General features: G+C 37.9%; 2 protein-coding genes across 2 annotated transcripts; both read right to left on the bottom strand.

Annotated features, from left to right (window-relative positions):
• Window positions 1-2,519: 2,519 nt before the first annotated feature.
• On the bottom strand, window positions 2,520-14,674 carry jpt1a (Jupiter microtubule associated homolog 1a). The gene is made up of 5 exons (XM_041784538.1): window positions 14,493-14,674; window positions 12,324-12,466; window positions 6,378-6,475; window positions 6,000-6,027; window positions 2,520-4,033 (listed from the first exon to the last, which is right to left on the bottom strand). Exons 1-5 carry the CDS (start codon window positions 14,546-14,548, stop codon window positions 3,900-3,902), a joined length of 459 nt encoding a protein of 152 aa, XP_041640472.1. The 5' UTR covers window positions 14,549-14,674; the 3' UTR covers window positions 2,520-3,899.
• Window positions 14,675-15,581: 907 nt separating this feature from the next.
• sumo2a (small ubiquitin like modifier 2a) lies at window positions 15,582-19,962 on the bottom strand. The gene is made up of 4 exons (XM_041786384.1): window positions 19,841-19,962; window positions 18,820-18,951; window positions 18,361-18,432; window positions 15,582-16,041 (listed from the first exon to the last, which is right to left on the bottom strand). Exons 1-4 carry the CDS (start codon window positions 19,859-19,861, stop codon window positions 15,976-15,978), a joined length of 291 nt encoding a protein of 96 aa, XP_041642318.1. The 5' UTR covers window positions 19,862-19,962; the 3' UTR covers window positions 15,582-15,975.
• Window positions 19,963-20,704: the final 742 nt, after the last annotated feature.

Below are 20,704 nucleotides of genomic sequence, written 5' to 3'. Positions count from 1 at the left end.
AGAGCAAAAGTGTGGTTTTCTCAAAAGCCTGGTAAAAAGTAGGCTTCTGCTGACTGTTAGGATGAATAAATGCAAAAAGAAACAGATGTTAATAAAGAAATGGACCCTGTTGATCACAGCATGGAGATTTAATCATTGTAGCCGAACTGATGAAATTAAACCATCTTTGATTTTGAAGACTTAACATACACACACTGCAGTTTAAATGGTCCGTTTAACATTGTGCTTAGTATTAACTTTTCTGCATTTGCATAAATTAATCTACATCTGCTATAGGTTCTTTGCAGATGACACCAGAGAAGTAGAGAACACTCCTTGGGGGGGGGGGCAATAGTGATTTCTGCATAGAGAAACACTGCCAAAAAGGACATGTTTTGATCTGTTTGTGCAAAAATTGCAAAAATATATACATTCTTAATTCTTAAATTAAATTTGTGTCCTGAAAAAAGTGAAATATTCAGGCATTTTAACTTTAAAATCTAATAGAGAAATGGCAGCAAGCAGGAATTTAAAAGTCTCAATCAAAGCATGGATGAGCAGTGTAGTACTATACTCACACTCGAGCCAGCTACCGCAGCTAACACAATAGAGCCATTTCTTAGTAAAGGCTTGTTTGTGAACAGCTCATCATCTCTCGTTGCTTACCCCACAAGGTTTACTTTGTTGATAGAGTATCACCGTTTCAATTCAGAGTGTTTGTGATAAGAATTTGTGATATGTTAAAGGGGCTCAGCTAGCTTCTTAGCTCAGCAAAAGACCCCTCAACACTCTTTGTCTCCCTTCATATTACTAGATGACACTAGACACTAGAAGGCCTGCAAGACAGAGTAAATTGTGATATTGATTGCCTCCATGGCAGGTCAATCAGTTAAACTGTGGTAAAATCACATTTTAATTAAGTCTATCAATCGTATTCAATCTAAGTAGAAATTTTCTGATGATAATTCCCGTGTATAGGTCTTTATGGAACAGTACCAACTTTTCTCTGTTTCCAGTCATTCCTAATGGCAGTCCCCCACTCCCTGACCCCCTACGGACATTCATGGTTCACAGTGATTGTAAAAAACCTATAGGTTTCCCCAGCTATGTATAAGGTCAGACATACAGAGTTTGAACATTGGTTTTTACTTACAACAGAATTTGTGGTCTACTCACATTCAAGGTGTTGCACCAGCTAAGAAAGTCTGAAAGTTCCAACTCAAATTTTACAACTACCTCCAGTGGAAAGTCCTTTGTAAAATGCGATTGTCTGGGCAACGGTTATTAAAGGTGGGATAACTCAGAGCAATATGGTCTCTGTGATCAGTTTCAGTGTCTGAGATCATTTCCTGCAGTCCTTCATTAAATTATCTTTTGTTTTTGATAATTTCACCCTCCATAATGAGACCTAGAGACACAAATTTCAGAAAAAAAATAAATTATTCAGAAGTTTTTAATGAAAATCTTGCATTTTCAACCTTAGATGGAACAAAACATCATAACATTTTGACATCCAAAATCAGAACAGTATATGAATCTTTGATAGTTCAGTCAGGAACACTGGTCATACATTTAACCATTTTCTTACAAAATGGATATACAGTTTTACTTGGCGGAGAAGGCTCTGTTTAAAAGATGCTCCCTAGGTTAGTCAAGCTGCATGCTTTGACTTTGCAGGGAGCACATGGCTAGAAACCCATAATGATAAATACATTAATGATAATGGTATTGAATACAATAAAATTAGTTCAAATTTAAACCATAGTAGCAGTGTAGTAGTGAATCTGAATATGAGTGTTCAACAAGCTTTATGCTATAAAGGAGAAGGCTTGGGTGGAGGAGGTTAAGCTTTGCCAGCAGCATCAGCATGGAGCATCAGCATTAATGCAAGCAGGGATAAATGAGCAGGCAGTATGTCATATTCAAATACAGCGCATAGTTGAGAGAAAGAGCTGTGATTGCTTGTGGGAGCTGGGGGGTGATAATTAGGGCCAGCCGGCTGTCAGCTGATCCCAGCTGGGTGTATGACTACCATGTCCTGCATGAACTAATGCTAGGCTTCATTTGGTCTTAGGGGTTAAGCCAGCATTGGCATTGAGAACCACTGATTAAGAGGGTTTTATTTTTTCCTTCTGTTTATAATGCAAAGTAAGGATCATACACTTTTTAATACACGCAAGTGAAAGACGAGGATCGTCCTCCTTAGTATGTGAACAAATATTCAAAATTGTATCTGAGACTAAAGGCTTTGATTTTTGAATGGTAAAAAGAAGCCCAAAAATCCACATACATCTCACTATCCAGTTTATAAACCTGGTCATTGTTCATTTGTTATTTCAAGATAACAATGCTGATTTTCCTGTTAATCTGAGTTAGCTTCTTCAATCTCAGAAACTTTCATTCGCCACCACAGGAAAAGCCAGCATTATTACCTTGAGGTGAAGACATAAATAAGCTGAGATCTTGAGATCTTCTTTAGTGGAGAAAATTCAGCTTAGTTGTTAGTGTGTGATAAAACAAACAGCAATTACAAGCCATGGTCAAAATTTGATTTTTAATGTTCATTTCCACTTGTGCCATTTCTTGATTTCAAATTTCTGCAGTGACTTACATCCAGCATCAGGGATGGTGCAAACATAAATGTATTGCATCATAACACATTAAAAGTATACACCACAGAAACGCAATCTCATGGATCTGAAATGGAAGTTTTGTCACATGACGGCTGTCTGATGCCGGAGCCACACACACGTGACTCGACAGGAAAGGTGAGGGAAGGAGTTTGAATTTTGGTTTGAATACAGTAATGCCACATATAATGTACTAAAAAGTCTGTTCTACATTTCCAGTGATCATGATCATAAACAAATTTTAAAAAGCGGGTAACAATTAGGAAAGAAAAGGCTGAGCTGTCATAAGGTCACTTGTCAAATCTAGGATGGGTTTTCCAGTCACACTTCAGTATCTGGACCGATTGCATTCCATTTTAACACAATGGAAACTCGACACAAGTGATGCTGAGGGGTTGCAACCGAGGAAACCCAACCTTGTTTGATGTTGTAGCCTAACACACAAACAGGCACACTTTATTTCAGAGTAAATTTTACCTATAAAAACACAGGGCACTCAAAACCGGCACTGGGGTTACAATAATCTACGTTTCTGACTACAATATAAAAAAAGGCTTATTCCAATTCAGTAACAGTGATCATCTGAAGACGAATGTTTGCATCATTCAGATCACAATGAAAGAGTTCATGTGGCTCCTATGTGGACAATATCAATCTAATCAGTAGCAAGTTTCTTCAGTTTACTTCATGCAAGAACAATACAACAATTATTCCACTAAAACTACTAACAAACAGGTTAATCTAGAAAAAAAAAACCAAAAACATTCACAGATAAGTTTTTTTCTCACATTCATACGTAACAGACCAGACATGCATGCAAGAGGGGTCAAAACTGAACACAGTGCAAAGGAGGGACAGCTTTTCTTTGCTTGTGTTCAACAAACTGCTCATTTAATCACATACAGGCTGTGTGCTGCTGCTATAAAGTCAGGGGAGCTATTCCACCAGTTGATATGAGACGTGTGATCCTTGTACCCTTTCTGCCAGGTCTAATATGTCACGGGGTAGAAGGCAGACTTTGAAACATGTAATTTGAATTACATAAAGTGCTTCTGTCAAAAAGAAACAAACAATAAAAACAGTACAAAAACGGTTTCCAGAAAAGAGGTATCAAAACAATGCACTTGGGGATGTGGAGGACACTGGTGTCTGCTAGACATCAGACAGGGTTCCTGCAGAACAGACGAAAGGGCGGGGGTTCTCTTAAAAAAAAAAAAAAAAAAAAAAAAAAAATGAAAAAGAGACGATTTTAGAGATGAGTGGATGTAAGGAGGGCCAATTGGCTGAGATTTAACCCAGGATGAGGCTGGACTTGCCTCCTGGAGGATTCCTGCGGCCAGAGGGTAGTCCTGCAGCAGACTCCTCAGCTGGAGGGGCCTCATCCTGCTGCGCTGGGGCCACTTCAGGCTCAGCAGTACTGTTTTCTAAACACAAAAACAGTTTTGTTTGGAACTATTAACAAGGGATCAGTCACTAAAAGTTTCCCACACAAACGGGTTCTGCATATTTGATGTTTGCCAGCTTTGTCTGAATTGTTTGCTGAATCGCTCATATTGCCCCAAGCGATCAAACCATTCATCCGGTGAAGGTTAAGGTACATGCTTTGGCTTTCAGATGATCAACTTCCCATAAATGGAGTGCTTTTCCCCTTCTGCTTTTTCCTTATACATTAGTACATCAACTATATAGCTGTACTGCAATACAAAAATCAGTGCTGTTTCTTCATTATTTCAACATCTAAACTGAATCTTTACAAGATTCTTTTTAAAAGCAAGACTCAGTCCCATTTCTAACTTTTACCTCTAGCCCTACCCCATGTTTTCAACTGCCCTCCTACTCAACATACAAAACATACTTATAAGGGGAAGTACTCCCCTTATGAAACGGGATGTGTCCTCTGTAGTAATCAACAGCATTTGGGTAAACAAACATGACAATGTTACTAGATAATTCGACAATGAGACATTTTCAAAATGCTTTTTGAAATTAATAGGACCATAATGCATTTAAATATGTTATTTACTGAGAAACTAGGTACAATTTTTATGCTTGAGTCATGATGCTGATGATTCCCAGGGCATTCTTGGAGAGTTCCCATAACACTGGGTTTGAAGTGGGCCTCAATTTCAAGGGCCATGAGCTCCCCAAGATGCAAATGTAGGGCTAAGTGGTAGGGACAAAGTGTATACTGGGATGGAGCCCAAAGTCCACCCAAGCTAAGCTACACATATTTAAGGGGATACTTCAACATTCTGGCAAATTCGCCCATTACCATAATTTCTATAGTCTAAGTAATAGGTTCGTTTCCATTAGTTGTCGGTGCAAGCTGTTTCTAGATCTGGGGGGACTGATATACCAGCTGTACAGCTAACGCTATGTTAGCAGACAGTATTTTTTGCTTTCCCTCTTTAAACTCATCAAATACACAATCCGACAACTCCAAAATGCTCTCGTGGACAAGTTGAGACCTGCAAATTCACCACGCTATTAAATAATAACATGTAATTATGTAACATTATGACGCATGAAGCAAATACTTAGGACTATTTCTTGAGTAAACCACTGGGCGAAGTGACACAGTGCAGCAGCCATGTCTGAAGTGTAGTTCTGGCTTTGCATTTAATTTTAAACATCTCCGTCTCGTAATGTTCCATGATTATTTCATAGCGTGGAGAATGAACAGGTCACAACTTGTCCACAAAAGCGTTTTGGAGTTGTTGGATTGTGTATTTGATGAGGAAAAGCAAAAAATACTGTCTGCTTACATAGTGTTAGCTGTGCAGCTGGTATATCGGTCCCCACAGATCTAGAAACAGCTTGCACCAACAACTAAAGGAAACAAACCTATTACTGAGACTATAGGAATTATGGCAATGGGCGAATTTGCCAAAATGTTGAAGTTGAAGTCCCTTTAAATCAAATCTGCCAGCGATGGCTGTCATTTCACATGACAAAAACAGAAAATCATAGTCTTTCCTGAACCTTCGGTCCAGCATTTTTTAAGACTTTTAAGTTGTGAATATTTAAACCTTCCTGAAAAGGATGATTGGTATTTGTTGGTACAGATTGTCTGACTAACACTATGACAGCCTACATGTACGTTATTGTTGGCTTGGTAATATTCTGGTTCAACTCAAAAGGGGTTAAAATTGAGTAACAATCCAAATGATAGTAAATAATTCAGCATTTTAATAACATTTTCTGACTTATTTTCAAGCAAAGTGACAACACATACTGTATAAATTGATGTAAGCATGTATGAAGAAGTATGTGTATTGCTTTCATGTAGGTGCAGAAAACAACATAAACATTATAAGATGTTTTATGTTACACAAGTTATTAAGTTTAAGAATACTGCTTTGTCATTAACATTTAAAAATATACACTTACCATTAATGTGTGCACAATTGTCTCCATCCTAAAAAAAAGAGAAAAAAAGCAGTCAGTATTTCATAAACTGTCACAATTAAAGAACAAGAAATTCTCTACCGTATCCTCATTTCTGATGGTGAAATGCAGTCATGTTCAAACAGTATCATGAATTCTAAGTAGGCTCTACTTAAATTGCGTCATTTGACAGTCTCTTTTTCCTTTGAAACTGACACACAATTGACTAGTATGGCAAATTAAGAAATGATGAAGTGAAACCTAGATCCTTCGTGATAATCATAATAATAGTTTGTTCCTCTTTGGCTTCCTCATAGTTTTTTGTGCTTTACAGTTTGACTTCATGTCTTTCCAAAGCTTATGACGTAAGGCCCTTCCTACCATGGCAGGGGCATCTGTGGAGTGGTTGATGGTTTGATTTCCCCCTCTTCTCAAGGGTGCTGATGACTCACCACACAGAACACCTGTAGCACTGCCACCTGCAGGAACAAAGAAGAAACAGCTCAAACTAACAGGCATGAAAACATGAGGTGCAGAGACACTATCCAATAAATTCCACAGATTTTTAAACAAAGCTAAATGTCAGTGAAACATGTAATCAATCAGATCACTACACCCCTGCATGTTTTTGTTTTCAAGCAAGTTGGATGGAGTTGAAATATATGAATGTATAATAGATTGGCTACTCGTCGTTCTTAACCCATCCAAGTAATATTCCTTTCATATTGAATTTTCAGGATGTTGCTTTATTTCCTGATCTCATCAAATCCTTTGAAAGTCAATCATTACAGGATCAAACAAACGTAAGTGTCTTTGATTACGTTTATGCTTTAAAAAAAAAAACTTTGGATAAAAAACACAGCAACAATAACTTTGTCCTAAGCAAGGAAAATTATTCAGTTATTTTTATGATCAAACAACAAAAAAAACAAAGTCATGAGGGTGTCACAACTAATCTTCTGGGCACCACAAGTACCCTGAAGCATATTTCACGTCCTTCTATCAAAAGGTTATGGTGCTGGTTTAGCCTGAAATACCAAAAAATGTGGAATGACAAGCTGGCAGACCAACATTGTCATGCCTTGGTGCTGGCATATCCAACAAAATTGTTGGAAATGCAAGTACAGATATAAATGAAACAGCAGTTCATGAAATAACAATATACTGTATTATAATAGGGAGTTATTTGGTACTCTGGCTTGCTCCCACACTTAACAGACATGCTCATTAAGTCAGCTGGTGGCTCTAAATTGACCATAGCTGTGCATGTAAGCTAGATGCTTGCCTGTCTCGTTTGCCATTTTCAGACTGTGTTCTGCTGCGTGCGTGTCACACCCGTCCACTCCAGCTCCTGCTGTAGCGGCTTTCACACTAGGCGTTTCCCTGCTGTCAAAGTCCTGTTTTACTTCAATGAGCCCCTCAAGTGACTTGATTAATTGTATAGTGGAACCATGCTTGGAACTATTCAAAATAAAAGTATTCTGTACAAACAAAGGGAGTTTCTCCAAAGAAACGCATAACTGGGCTTTTACTTTGAAAACACAAACCGGAAGTGTGCTCATACTATGCTTATTGTTCCTGTGACGTATTGTGCATTAAGAGCTTGGTAGTAGAAGTTTAAAGAATAACTTTATTTAAAGGACTCATATCAGTCTGCAGCCTTCATCAAGGTTATCAAGAAACAGATTGCAAACATATTCTCCAATGTGGACGTAAAACAAGTTAAATATGGCACTTTTTTATAATCTTCCTGTCTGTTTTGGCCGATAACCATGTGTAACATGTGGAATTAGTAGAAAACACTTCAATTCTCTAGATTCTCCGCGTGTGAGAAGTACATATCAGGTGCTTGAGACGCGGTGCTCACACAGGCAGTCTGAGGGCCGTGGCTTGTTAACATGCAAACAAACGTAAAATCGAGCCATGTCCCACCCAGTCAGAAATGGGCTTTGGTACACCAGCCCTGTGACTGTTTGACAACCAGTCCAGGGTGCACCCTGTCTTTCACCCTATGGCAGCTGGGATAGACTCTAGCCCCTTGCAACCCCAAATGAGATAATCAGTGTAGATAATGAATGTCTGAATCACAATACCAGATAAAAATGTTTTACACAATCAAACAAATTCTGAAAATTACACAAATGTTTTTAGAGTGAGCAAAATGTGTAAACACAGACAGCAGTTTTTTTCAGATACCACCCTGCCAGCTGCCTTGTAAAATTTCTGCTGAACAAGCAAAAGTATCAGGAAAATTTACTGCAGGTGAATGGCATAGTAAAGGCATGTGTATCATGACAGGTGCACTTGTCATGCACATAAGAAAAAGCTTATTGCTGCTGCTGATACTACAAATACAGGTATCTCTTATTTATTTGAAGTCTCCTGCTGTGAGGTGCATAAGTCAGCAGACAAAGATTTTAGAGCAGGCTGTTTTTGAACTTTTCATGAGTAAATAAAGGCTACAGAGAGTTTGAGGAAATTTGTAAACTAAAAAATATCCCAATGCCCATTAACCATTGGTCTTTTTTATTCACAAACATCATACAAAACTATGACAATATGCAAATTACACCTAGGGTATCTATCTGATAAATCCTTCAAATTTGCACTTTACACCTGATGCGGATCATTAAAAGAGCGTAAGAATTACATTGTGTTAAAACTAGTTACAGTCCTCCTGCTCAGAGCGCTCTATAGAAAAGCATCCTCTGAATACTAAAATCAAAGAAAGGGTCACCGTGCCAGATCTTTCACAGTGTGGAGTGTGGAATTTACTAGAACTGGATAACTGAGGGTGTTGTGTTTGTTATAACAAAGGAACTGGAAGGCGATATGGGGAAAGTACAGCCTCCAAAAGAGGAAGCTTGACTCTCGCAGCACACTAACGTCATGTCCTGACCCCGACTGCTGGACTTTTCAGTCTAAAATAGCTTCTCCCACACTTTTCTACATGCTTCCTATTGTGCCTCTGGGAAATTTCAGATTCCCTTGATTAAGTATTCATTTCAAATGTCATTTTACAATACAACTATTCAGATCATGACAGTTTGCACCAGAACCATGCTTCTATGTGCTGCTGTGTAGGCTTTTTTATTAGATCATCAAGCCATTTGTACATTGTACATTTTTTCATCTTGATCATCATAATAACAATGACAATGACACATTAGTGTCATGACATACACTATCTTAGTGAGGGCCGCACTTTTTCTCAGATTAAAAAAGGCTACTTAGAAATGATAAATATAAAAATGAACAGCAAGTATATGCTGCTGGAGTGATACAAGAGATGTTTTCGGATGTTGACATTTACTAAATGTGAGAAGTAAAAGGAGGAATAGAAAATGATTCAGGGAAGAATGTGTGAAATGTCAGTGGGTAGCCTGCAAGCATAGACCATATCTTTAACTATCCTTATTAAGAGCAATTGTGTTTGTTGCTCAAAGACCATAAAAGTTTAGTAATTGTCCTGATCAGGAGGAATTATCTTTTAAGGGTTTTTTTTTGTTTATGCAAGGCTTTAACTCCAAAACTGTGTATTAAATTTTACTTTATCTCACAATCTTACGTGCAAGTTTGGTTGGTGTGAATTTTGCGGGGGATAATCTAAAAACAACTGTGTTTACACTCTGTGGAGGCGGTAGAATCTAAATATGGGTTTTGCTAGTTTGACTGGTTTACAATCATGGAGAGTTTGGACTAAAAACAGAATGCCTGCAGATGCAAAATGAAATTAATTCCCATGGAACTGGAGGTATGAAGTGGAAAATTAAACCTAACATAATCTTGAGCTACAGAAAGGAAACAGGGGTAGAAAGTAACTAATTATATTAACTTAAATTTCTGTAACTGAGTAAATGTCCTAATTGAGGAATGGATTGCTGTTTTTTATGTGAGACATGTTTGCACTATGAATGAAGTTATCCATTGAGTTGGATTTCCTGTCTGTGACTTTTGGTCCTTCTAAAGGACGCATCGTGCGTATTCTTCATCAGTATACATTGTCTTACTATGAGGGTGACTCTGCTTTGTTCTTGCAAGAGGAAAGTTACTGTAGCTCTGTCATACTGTAAATTACTGAACACTTTAAATGTGTAGTTGACCTACAGTATATGTAGTGTGGAACAATATAGACACTTTTAAGTGTTAAATTGAACTCTATATGAGTTTATTATACAAACTGTCAATTTTGCTGTGCATTTTACTTGATTTTAGAGGTGTGACTTTACATGAACAACCTGGTTGGAGATCTATTCTCTTCTTGTTCTTGCCAATCAGGAAAGATTATATTTTGCTGTACAACTCTTCAGTAGCTACTTAGTACTCAGTACCTTAAGTAAGCTTTAAATTAAATACTTTTTACTTGAGTAGATTTCTGGATTAGTATTTTTACTTTTACTTAAGGAAACTTTAACCAGAGTAGCTGTGCTTTTAATTGAGTACAACAGTCGTGTACTTTCACTTCTTGAAATCAGAGTATTAAAAAGGGAAAAAGGTGATATGGAGAGTTTGAGTGTGAAAGTAACAGTGGCTCATAAAAAAAAGCTTGGCAAATAAAACAAACTTTTCAAAAGCTTCCAGTCCATGAGGACATTGATAACAAGTTGCTGTACGTCACAAACATGCCAGTACTTGTCCTCTGTGGCACTGGCATACAGACATAACACCGTGCACCATAGTCATGTAAAACCATAGCTGGTCCATACCTTTAATTTCCTGGCAAGATAGAGATTGACGATCTAAGCAGTCCCACCACAGGGAGGGAGGAGAGGAGCACAATGGAGGTGAAACCTGTAGCCTGCAACTTCTTTCACTGTCTCAACTAGTGAAATATTTTTATTTTTTATGGTTTCAAGTTTTTATATGACCGGACCAACTAATCAAACTTCAGAGCACTTCAATGTGGCATGTCAAGAGATAATATTTAACAGTGCCCATGCCTGGAACCATACCTGATGTTGATATGGGCGCTGTAGCTGATAAACTTAACCTTGCAAAGAAGATGGATACGCCCATTTCCATATTTCTCACTGGTGAATCCATCTTGAAAAGCCCAGCTCTGAACCGTTTGGGCCCAGTTAGAAAGTGACAGGACCAATCAGCGACGAGGGGCAAGCAGAGTTGTGACGTAAGCAAGCAGCAACAAGAGGCCAGTGCAATTATGGTGGAAGACATTAGCGTGGATGCTGCTAAAGCGCAAGTTTTATCAGGACTTGATGACATCACTTTGTTAAAAGGACAAAGAACAGCATTGAGATGTTTTCTTGTCAAAAACGACAAAAGTCGTGTACGGACATGTCTACAGTCGCCATGGTTCGCGTTAAGCAGTTCTGTATGGAGTTTACTCCTTTGGTAGGGGCGTAGCTTGATAGCAGCTATGTCACCTGTTTTTTGCTCTGATTAGCTCATAAAGATGTGACAGACAGAATGTTCATCCAATCACCCTCAATGGTTTTTTTTTTTCAAAGGCTCTGCTCTTTCCCAAACGCTGTCTTTAAGTAATTTTCCAGATGGATGTGTGAAACAAACCCATCTAGCGTGCCAGGTTATGATAACTGTCTTCTAATGCTGAAGAATAATGCAGATGTTGTAACATCATTATCTGATTTTGTACAGAAATAAAGCAACATGTAGTTGGTAAAACTGCAAAAAAACCATCCATTTCAATACCTGCAGTTCAGCAAAATTTTAACACTGACAACTTTTATAATTATTTTCTTTTTTCAAACAAAGTTACTTGTAAGAACATATTTTTATAATTACAGTCTAAATGTGTCAAGATATAAAGGATAATATGAAAATGAAAATGCAAACCTTGTATCATTTTTACTTCATTAGGTTTTTGTTTCTGTTTTCTTCAACACTTTGCTGTTTAACACTCACAGAGGAAGTGAATGAACCAGCAATGGACAAGGATGACTACTCAAAAAATATGTATTAAGTTTGTTTAAAATCTTTTTTCTTCTCAGATTTGAGTGTTTAAATTTTGTGATGAATCCTGTAATCTAGTGAGGGCCTGAGGCAGCTCAAATCTTCATGAATATTTCAGACGTGTGCATGTTGAGAGGATCCTGATTAGTAGAGCAACATCACTGACTGACCAGGAGAGAAATCAATAGATCTCTTTGGGATTCAAATTCAAGGATAAGTGAATGTTATGTTCATGAATGCAGCTGTCTGAGGTTTTTCTTTTAAGCAGCCTTGAAAGAAAGGTGATATGTCCAGCAGCAACAAAAAACCAGCAGTAGAATTTGTGCTGTGGATTTGATTTGTGGAATGATGTGAGGAATTGAGTCTCTAAAGTCTAGCCCCTGAGGCAGAGTGTACCTGGTGGGTTGTTCCTGCGATTGGCATAAGGGTCCTCTGGTTCGGCAAAAACACTGGAGGCCATCTTGTTTTTCCGGGCAGGGGGCTTCTCTTCATCAGTTCCAAATGAAATGTTTGAGCCGCCACCAGGAGGGCGTAAAACTCTGGAAAAGAGAGGAATATTGATAGTGTTTAAACAAGCACATTTTTCAGTGGCCTCTTGTCTCAATTTTACATTATTAATTTAGGATGACAAATTTACAAAATAAATCCAATTTGATTTACTGTTTAAACAACTGTGTCTATAATAATCAATTTCTACTAGGTCAATACTACCCTTTAGATACATTTTAAGACTTAAACAGCCTACCAGACAGATCTGTCTTAACACATCAACTTGACTGCAGAATGATTTCATATTGATAAATCTTTTGGTCCCGTTTAAAATGTAGACATTACTGAAAAAAGCCCATTTAGTACGAGACTAAATGAAACATGAAACAGTGAAGCACACACTACACAATCCAAAAGACCTTTTTGAATGAACTTACTTTTGTGTCAAATTACTTAAAAGACTCCTTATACTGTTAATGCTGTTATATACCAAACAGTCATTAAATTATGCCCCTTAAAGCAACCAAAAAAATTATTCTACAATGAGTTAGGAAGTTACTTCATGTTCACCAAGTAATTCTACCCCATATGTACGACTGAAGAAACAGAGTGGTGGTGATATACTGGTGTTTTGTAGTAGAACTACTTACCACTCAGTTAACATAAGGGGAGTACTGAAGTACCACCACAACAATGTATGACTTCAATAATAAATTTAAAGAAGAATTATCATCTTCCTGGCCATGCAGACAGAAACTGAAAATGTAGATAGATAGATAGATGAATCAGACAACACATGGGGTTCTTATGTTATGGCCGATTAGTTTATTTACCAATAAATTGTATTTTTCCCCCTAAAATTAAAAAGTAACACTAGTAACAGCATTCCCACTGTGACCACAAATATTAATAAAAAACAATTTTTTTGTTTTTCTCCTTAATTTTATGGTTAGGCTTAGGCCTGAATAAATCTCACTAAAACATTGCATTGCAAAAATCCAAACAGGTGTTTTTTTGTGTCAAAAATGTCTTATTCCAATTATTTTAGGCAACATTTACCTGATAAGTAAAAAAACTTCTGGATGTTACATTTAAAAATTAGGTCAGCAATGCTTGTAAAAAGTAAAAATGTCTGCAAATTTCACTTGTTGAGTGTCTTGAAATAAAACTAAAAATAAATAAAACTAATGATCTCAAAACACTCCAGTAGAATTTACATGCCCTTTGGTATTATTTTCCCTTACTGCAAGCATTTCATGCCTTATTTTTTTACTCTTATATGTTGAAATATGACTTGTCTGCACATGTTACATGGATTTGGGGGGTTATAATAAAGATAAGAAGATACTGAATTGAATTTAGTTAGACAAGCAGTTGCTTAGATTTGAGTTTTAACAATCTGATATGAGCTGAATTGCTTATTTAAAACTCTGTAAATATTTCAAATGATATTCCTCCAGTTTCAAAATTACTGGGACACCAGTGATGTAAAAACATATCAAGCTAAGGGTAATTTCAGGTGTTTTATTATCCAGAATCCTCGTCGCCATGGTCTCAATGAGGTTAAATGCAGGACAGACTGACAGAGGATGTCCATTGTACATTACTGATCATCATGATAACTGATCTGAGGTCCGCGTGGGCCCCACCCAGCTGAAATGACTGATCTGATAAATTATCCGTTGTTGGAAAATAAACAGGATGGACGAGTAAACACAAACGCATGCCAATACATATAATTTTACGTTTTGTGTCGAGCTTGCTGGTCTCAACAGCTTGCTAATTAGCGTCTCTGTCTATAAAAGGCAGAGTACATGTGTGCTATCTTGCTAGCTAACGGTGACTGTGTGAATGGTCTATTCCTAACCAGACAAAACGGGAAGGTGTGGTGCTGAGCTAATCTTAGCATCATCCTCCAGCGTCCAGCATCTTCCAGATAATAAGCGGCTAAGTAATATAAAAGAAATGGGGTGAGAATAAAACGGTCAGTAATCTTCGTTAACCATTGTAGTCATCGATTTAAAGGCTGCTGTACTTTTACGCTTCATATTGAGGCGCTGGAGCGGCGCCTTTTACCTTGAACTGCTTTTTGAGCCTGGCTCCATCCCCTGAAATGTCGTGGTGGTCGTCATTTTGATTGAGAAGTCTTTGAGCTTTTATAAACGTAAGAGGAAATACACGATATACACTCTGATAAGCAGCACTTTACCGCCTCATCATTGTCTATACCAGCCTGTGGTTTCCAACAATCAACCTGCCTCGAGTCTGACTGGATATTTGTCAAGCTGAATAAAATTACATTAAATACTTCCGGATACATTTTCAAAATAAGATATGACAACAGTAGAAAACCGTCGTATTGGCGATTTAAATGTAATTTCGAACTCGACTCAAAATACTTGATCGATAAATTAAACAGCATTTTACTTTATAGAGAATAGTTTCGTTGGAACTTTGCAAATACACAGAAATTGACACGTTTGAACCGTAATCTGAAACAATTATTTTAGTATTTCCGGCCACTTTCTGCATTCTTTATTTAAAATGCTCCTTACTACACCATGTCTTTAGAGATGCGGATACACTGAGGAGGGGGCCTCACTCAGACTTTAAAAACGACCCCTCCTGAAACTGACACATTATAAAGCTTGTCATACACATTTGAAGACATAAATGCAAGGAGATTCAGTGAGTCCTCCACAATTTTTCCACATGCATTTAAACAGCTTTTTAAATGTCATACTTCATGAAACATTATTTTTAACTAATATCAGTGGTGGACAAATAGCAAGGAGAAGCCGTATAAAGCTATAGTTGTTTAATGCGTAGTCAAACCAAGGGTAATTTGAAAAATCTTTCAAGAGCCTTTCTCTATCCAAAGATATGAAACCAACATAAAGACGACCATAAACTACAGCCTTTCATAGGCGTAATAAGTTCCACATTTATGGTCATTTATGTGAGAATTTTTTTTAAGAAATAAATGCATATTTTAGGATGAAGAGCCTTAAAATAATCCTTTCATTGTTTGGCGGCATCTAGAGGTCTCTTGCTGCAAGCTTAAAAAAAAATCAGTAGACAAAATATTTTCACAGACTACTTTGATATAAATCTGTTTATTAACACCAATTCATGCATCTGTAAAAAAACAACAACAGAGACTTGTTTAAAAAAAGACTCAATTTATTCCAATATTACATTTTCATAACTGCTGTGAATTTAAAACGCAGGCTTCCTAGACAACAACAACAAAGTTCAGCCTAAATCAAAACCTTTATAACAGTATAAAACAAATGCAAGGACCAGGGAATTTTCTCCAAAATGTTACAGAAAAGAACTTCATAAGCTTTTCATTTATTCTGCAAACTGCACATCTCTGACATGTTAACATAGAAATGACAGTGTGATCAAATCAGTCTACACCAACTGTGCTTCTGCATTGGAACTTTTGTGAAAATAATCCACTGGATGTTGTCAACACTGATCATGAACATTTGAAGGGCATAACAGACGTTCAGGGAGGAAAAGAGGGGGTAAGGGTGTTCAGAAGAAACAGTCTTTAAAGAGAAGAGCCTCCGGTTTGCTGTTGGAACACGTCAATTGTATCTTCATCCTCCATTTCTAGCTGTAAGATCAAATAAATCACAGTGTTAGTTGAGAACCTTGTATGACACCAGTCTCATTAGTTTGATGGGATTCTAATGACAACTGCTGTTGTCTGAAGTTAGTCTCAAACCTCATTTCATTAGACCTTTTACACAGCACAATAATTTAGAGTATAAAAGAAAAACAAGACTGACTTTTGCCCTATCCATACAGGATAAGGGACATCTAAAGTCCAGAAAACTGTAGGTATTACTAGTCCCATGCAAATAGGGCATTTGTTGTACTGATGCTGTATATTGTAAGCACTTGTAAACCTAACACTCAGCATACATCTAAATGAGATATTTTTACTGGATTCAAGGACATGAAGCGGCAGCTCAACTGCTGCTAGGACTTTGATCTGTTTATAACTCTTCATTATTTTCATGTTTATTCTTTGTTGTTTTATAAGACCCAAAAACATCACAAATCCTGGACAAGCAGAGACAAACACAAAGCTTGGCTTTACAGCAAGTGTACAGAGGAGATTGTGTTTGAATACAGCAGCTACACTTGGAACTTTGAAGGTTTTACTACTAACTACTGACCCAAAAAAACATGGATGTTTTTATGACAGTTATAAATGAAAGGTTAACTGTTTTGTTTTCAAACATATTATGAAAGCCGAGTTATCTCAGATAATAAAATAGGTCCCAAATAAAATTTGCCAAATCATTCCCTAAAAACATATGAACACATGCTGCCTGACCATAGGCAGAGAACAAGTGTTGGAGACAAGCAAACAAGCCAGTCCAATCATTCAGCCGAATCGAAGGATTAGAGAGGCGTCCTGCTTGGATATAAACTAAAGTTCATATGGGAGTTTTTCGATTTTAGAAGCTGAATCTTAATTAATGTTATGAGGCTTAGAATAATTTAAAAGCTGCCAGTTAACACAAATGAAACTTTAATGACTGTCTCAAACTTCCTTGGTTGTAGTAAATTCAACTAAAGCACATAGCTGCTGATTTGGTCATATGTTGGTCCCAGGGCAGGGCTGAGCTATGCTGAAGCCATATTCATGCATATAATGCATGAAATCTGATTTAAATTTAATTTGAATGTATCGACACAAATGGTCTTAATGTTATCAGGGGACTGGCAGGAATAATTCTGTGGAAGGGTTCTGCAGTGTTTTCCCTACCTTTATATTAGGGGGGCGCCCCGCCCCCCCCAAACGTCACCCCCTGCCCCCTTTGAAGGTCGAGTTAATTTTATTGAATTGTAGCTTCTATAAAGCACCAGATCACAACAGAAGTCATTTAAGGATACCTTCCCTATAGAGCAGGTCTATACCTTGTCCCTTTATTAAATAAACTAAATAGCCTCATGTTATTTATCTTGTTTACAGGAATGTATGTAATTTCTGAGTCCTGGTTTTCTGCTTGTTTCTTCTGACTTCATGAGCAGAGCTGAAAAACCCACACGCTCACTGACACACTGCAGCCCCGCTCCCTCCTCCCCATGACAGAGCCTGATTCACATGTGTGCTGGGATGCTTTGACTCAGTATCATAAGAGAGAGATCTCCAGTGCAGCTAGTTTATCCACTAAAGTTGTGTTTGAACCAATGTCCCGCTTGTTTTACATCCGAGATAGTTAAACGAGGGCTGAAGTTTGGCGCAAGTTTTTTAAATTCTTGCAACAAGTCTGACACTTGTATGTGGGAAAATCCTGCAATCCCCTGCTGCAAACTGACAAACTGGTGGGAAACGTGGTTAAAATCAGCGACAGTTGGGTTCCCATCCGCACCAGCTCCCTCCTGGTCTTCTCACCACAGCAGGCAGAAATACGCACGGTCCCTCACAGGTGTGTCAGGGCAGGTGAGCCGTGAATATCGGAGGGGATCAGTTTCTATACAGACTGACTGAGCGGCCCATCTGCAGGTCAACTGACGATCATTTTATTATTTTAAAATTCATTCATCCAGGATCAATAAACTGGTGGACGGCCCTTTTTGTCTTTTAATTCCTGGCATGCATGTCAATCAATAATCAATAAATCATCATTAAGAACATCTACCAAAATACATAATCTTACCTACTGTAAATACAATTACAATAAACGGTTTCTTAAACAATTATTTGGTTATTTATTTGTTAAACTGTTCAGATGTCAGACTCATTTGCATGTGAGGAGGCCTTTTGACACAGTTACTCCTGATGTGGTAGGTAGACAAAAAAGCACCCCCCCACACACACACACTCTTTTACACTGTTCTGTAAAAATTCATTGTGGGGCTGGGGTAAACAGATGTACGATACAAATATTTTGTCTCTTGTTGCAAATGAAAATGTTACCTGTGAAGGTGTGTCTGTTTCATTGATGGGCTGACCATCAAATCGAAATCGTATTTGCCTTATCGCCAGGCCCTGTGTGGACATGGAGAGAAATAACAGGTGTAAGGCACTGGAAAAAATGTCAGCTTTGCAGGTCATCCTGGTGACCTGGGCATTAAGGTGCTTACTAGGAAACACAAAGCCCAATGCTGGCCTGTTGCTACTCTTGACTTTGCTCTCAGTTGGCAGCTACTACAGGTAAGACTTCCATTAAAAATTGTATTCTACAGTGTATAATACAACTTCAGCCGCATGAGATATCACAATTAATAATGGTCTGTTTTATATTTGGCCAAAACTCCCTTGACCCTCAGTTGACTCCTTGGTCTCCAGTTTAACTTCTACATATTCAGTCTGTCACGGTTTTAAAGAACAAGATGGTTGTAGTTGAAGGTAAAAATGGTTGAATAGCATTTTTACCTGCCGTTCACAATAAGCTTTCATTAGTTTGCTGAGGGGAGTGTGCCTTTTGATCTTGAATTGCACGACGGAGCCATCCTGCCCTGCCACCTTCAGGTTGATGTGCTCATTGTTCTCCGTCTTCACTCCCTCCTGCAGACAAGGAACGTTAGAAGAGAAATTAAATGCTTCCAATGAGTATTACAAAAAAAAAGCAACACAAGGAGCTTGAAATAAGAGGGACGAGTAATTTCTGTGCACCAACCATTCACAATTAAATTTTGTGCACGGCATGTACCGAGGACACAACGATTTATGACTCCAAAATGAATAGCTAGACGTATATTTTTCGCTGTTAATGTGATATTGTCTGACTTTTGCCACAATGAACAGTGACATTAGGGCTGTAGAGTTTACTGAGATTACAAAAGGAGCTGTATCCCAATTAAAAGTTAGCGTTAGCATTAGCCAGCTCCAGCAACGGTCTTCCACTTATCAATGACCTATCACATAAAAAACTCTCAAACACGGGGTTAAGTCAAATCTAGCTCACACCAACACCCACCATCTATCGCCTGCATTTAAGGATATGCTGTTTAGTGCACAGTAGCACATCTTTTATCAAACACTTTTCGTCTGAGCTCGTAGGATTCATTTCGACCCTTTTAAAACAGCAGCCTCTTATCGTTTTTCACGTCATAGCTTTCTTTGTCTTGCTTACACATACAATCACAAGTTTGTGAAAGGCACGTTGATACCAGTGATAGTATTATTTCAGGGGCGTTGACATGGTGTATATAAATATACCAAAAATCAATACCTTCCATGCAACCCGGGTACAGGCCAAATTAGCTACGTTAGCTTATTATGCTAAATTCACCCGCTGGGCTAGCTCGTCAGCTAACACGGTGCCTCTTGTTTAGGTTCTCTGCTATCGCAACCTACGGTGAACAGATCTCACGTGCGACTTTACGGGGGTCATCTACAGAATGACAAAACCATCTTGGGACACACTTGAAAAAATATATAACCATCTCCTCACCTTGGGTTTTTCATCTGCCATGGCTACTGTTGTGTATGTCTGCGTTTGTTCTTTTGCGGCTGCGCTGTCGGGCGCGCCACTTTCTGCGTCAACTCTCTTCTACGTCGGCACGCTGCCGCGCTAAGCGTGCACTGAGCCAATGGTGAGAGTCCAGTCCGTGCCGACGTCAGGGAAGACTTCATTAAACGTTACACAAACGTTCATTTGGACAAAAGTGTGTGCTGAAACCGCGAACTGAATGTCCGATGCCCAAGTCGAGGAAGGGGCCTGAAATTAGTGAATGGGGAAACTTTTTTTTCTCAAAGCCATAGCTGTCATAGGAAAGGTTATTTTAACAAGAGAACACATTCATTTCTTAACTTTTAAATTCACGAAAAAGTGAAAACATTTTTATACTTAAAAACCAGAGTGGCAAGGTTTAATTCATTTTTATTGTTTAACTTAAACTGTTATAGGGTGAAACAATTGTTAGAGTTGCTCAAAATAATAGCAATAGCAGCATTTCACACCTCAAATGACACTAGTTTTTTAACCTCTTGATATTAGTTATCTATAATTGTAAGCAAACACCTGCATTTTCTAAATTGCATAAATACGGTGGTAGTATTGAAACGTATCTGTGTAATAAGACAGTGTTCAAATGTTTGCCTGCAGCTTTTGTTGAACAATTCATTTACAGACCTGTCATATAAAGTAGATGTGATTTTAGACGCTATTAATTATCAAGTAAATTATCATTATTATCATAATTATCATAGTATCCTTTAAAAATGCACTGTGTCGAAAAATTTTGACAATCCTAAATCTCTTAAGGAGTTATTTGTATAAGTAAATTGAGGTTAAAGCAATATTGCAGGTGATGAT

This window comes from Cheilinus undulatus, linkage group 4, assembly GCF_018320785.1.
Source record: "Cheilinus undulatus linkage group 4, ASM1832078v1, whole genome shotgun sequence".
Taxonomy (NCBI): Eukaryota; Metazoa; Chordata; class Actinopteri; order Labriformes; family Labridae; genus Cheilinus; species Cheilinus undulatus.
This window is presented reverse-complemented; position numbering and strand designations above follow the sequence as displayed.

Bases quoted from the DNA above. Each gene is read 5' to 3' on its own strand.
- jpt1a (XM_041784538.1), bottom strand. From the start codon at position 14,548: ATGACGACCACCACGACATTTCAGGGGATGGAGCCAGGCTCAAAAAGC. The intron at 6,476-12,323 runs GTACACTCTGCC...TTGTTCCTGCAG, and splicing joins TCGCAGGAACAACCCACCAG to GTGGCAGTGCTACAGGTGTT. The intron at 4,034-5,999 runs GTAAGTGTATAT...TTTTGTGTTTAG, and splicing joins CAATTGTGCACACATTAATG to AAAACAGTACTGCTGAGCCT.
- sumo2a (XM_041786384.1), bottom strand. From the start codon at position 19,861: ATGGCAGATGAAAAACCCAAG. The intron at 18,433-18,819 runs GTAAAAATGCTA...ATGTCCACACAG, and splicing joins AAGCTTATTGTGAACGGCAG to GGCCTGGCGATAAGGCAAAT. The intron at 16,042-18,360 runs GTAACATTTTCA...TTGATCTTACAG, and splicing joins AAACAGACACACCTTCACAG to CTAGAAATGGAGGATGAAGA.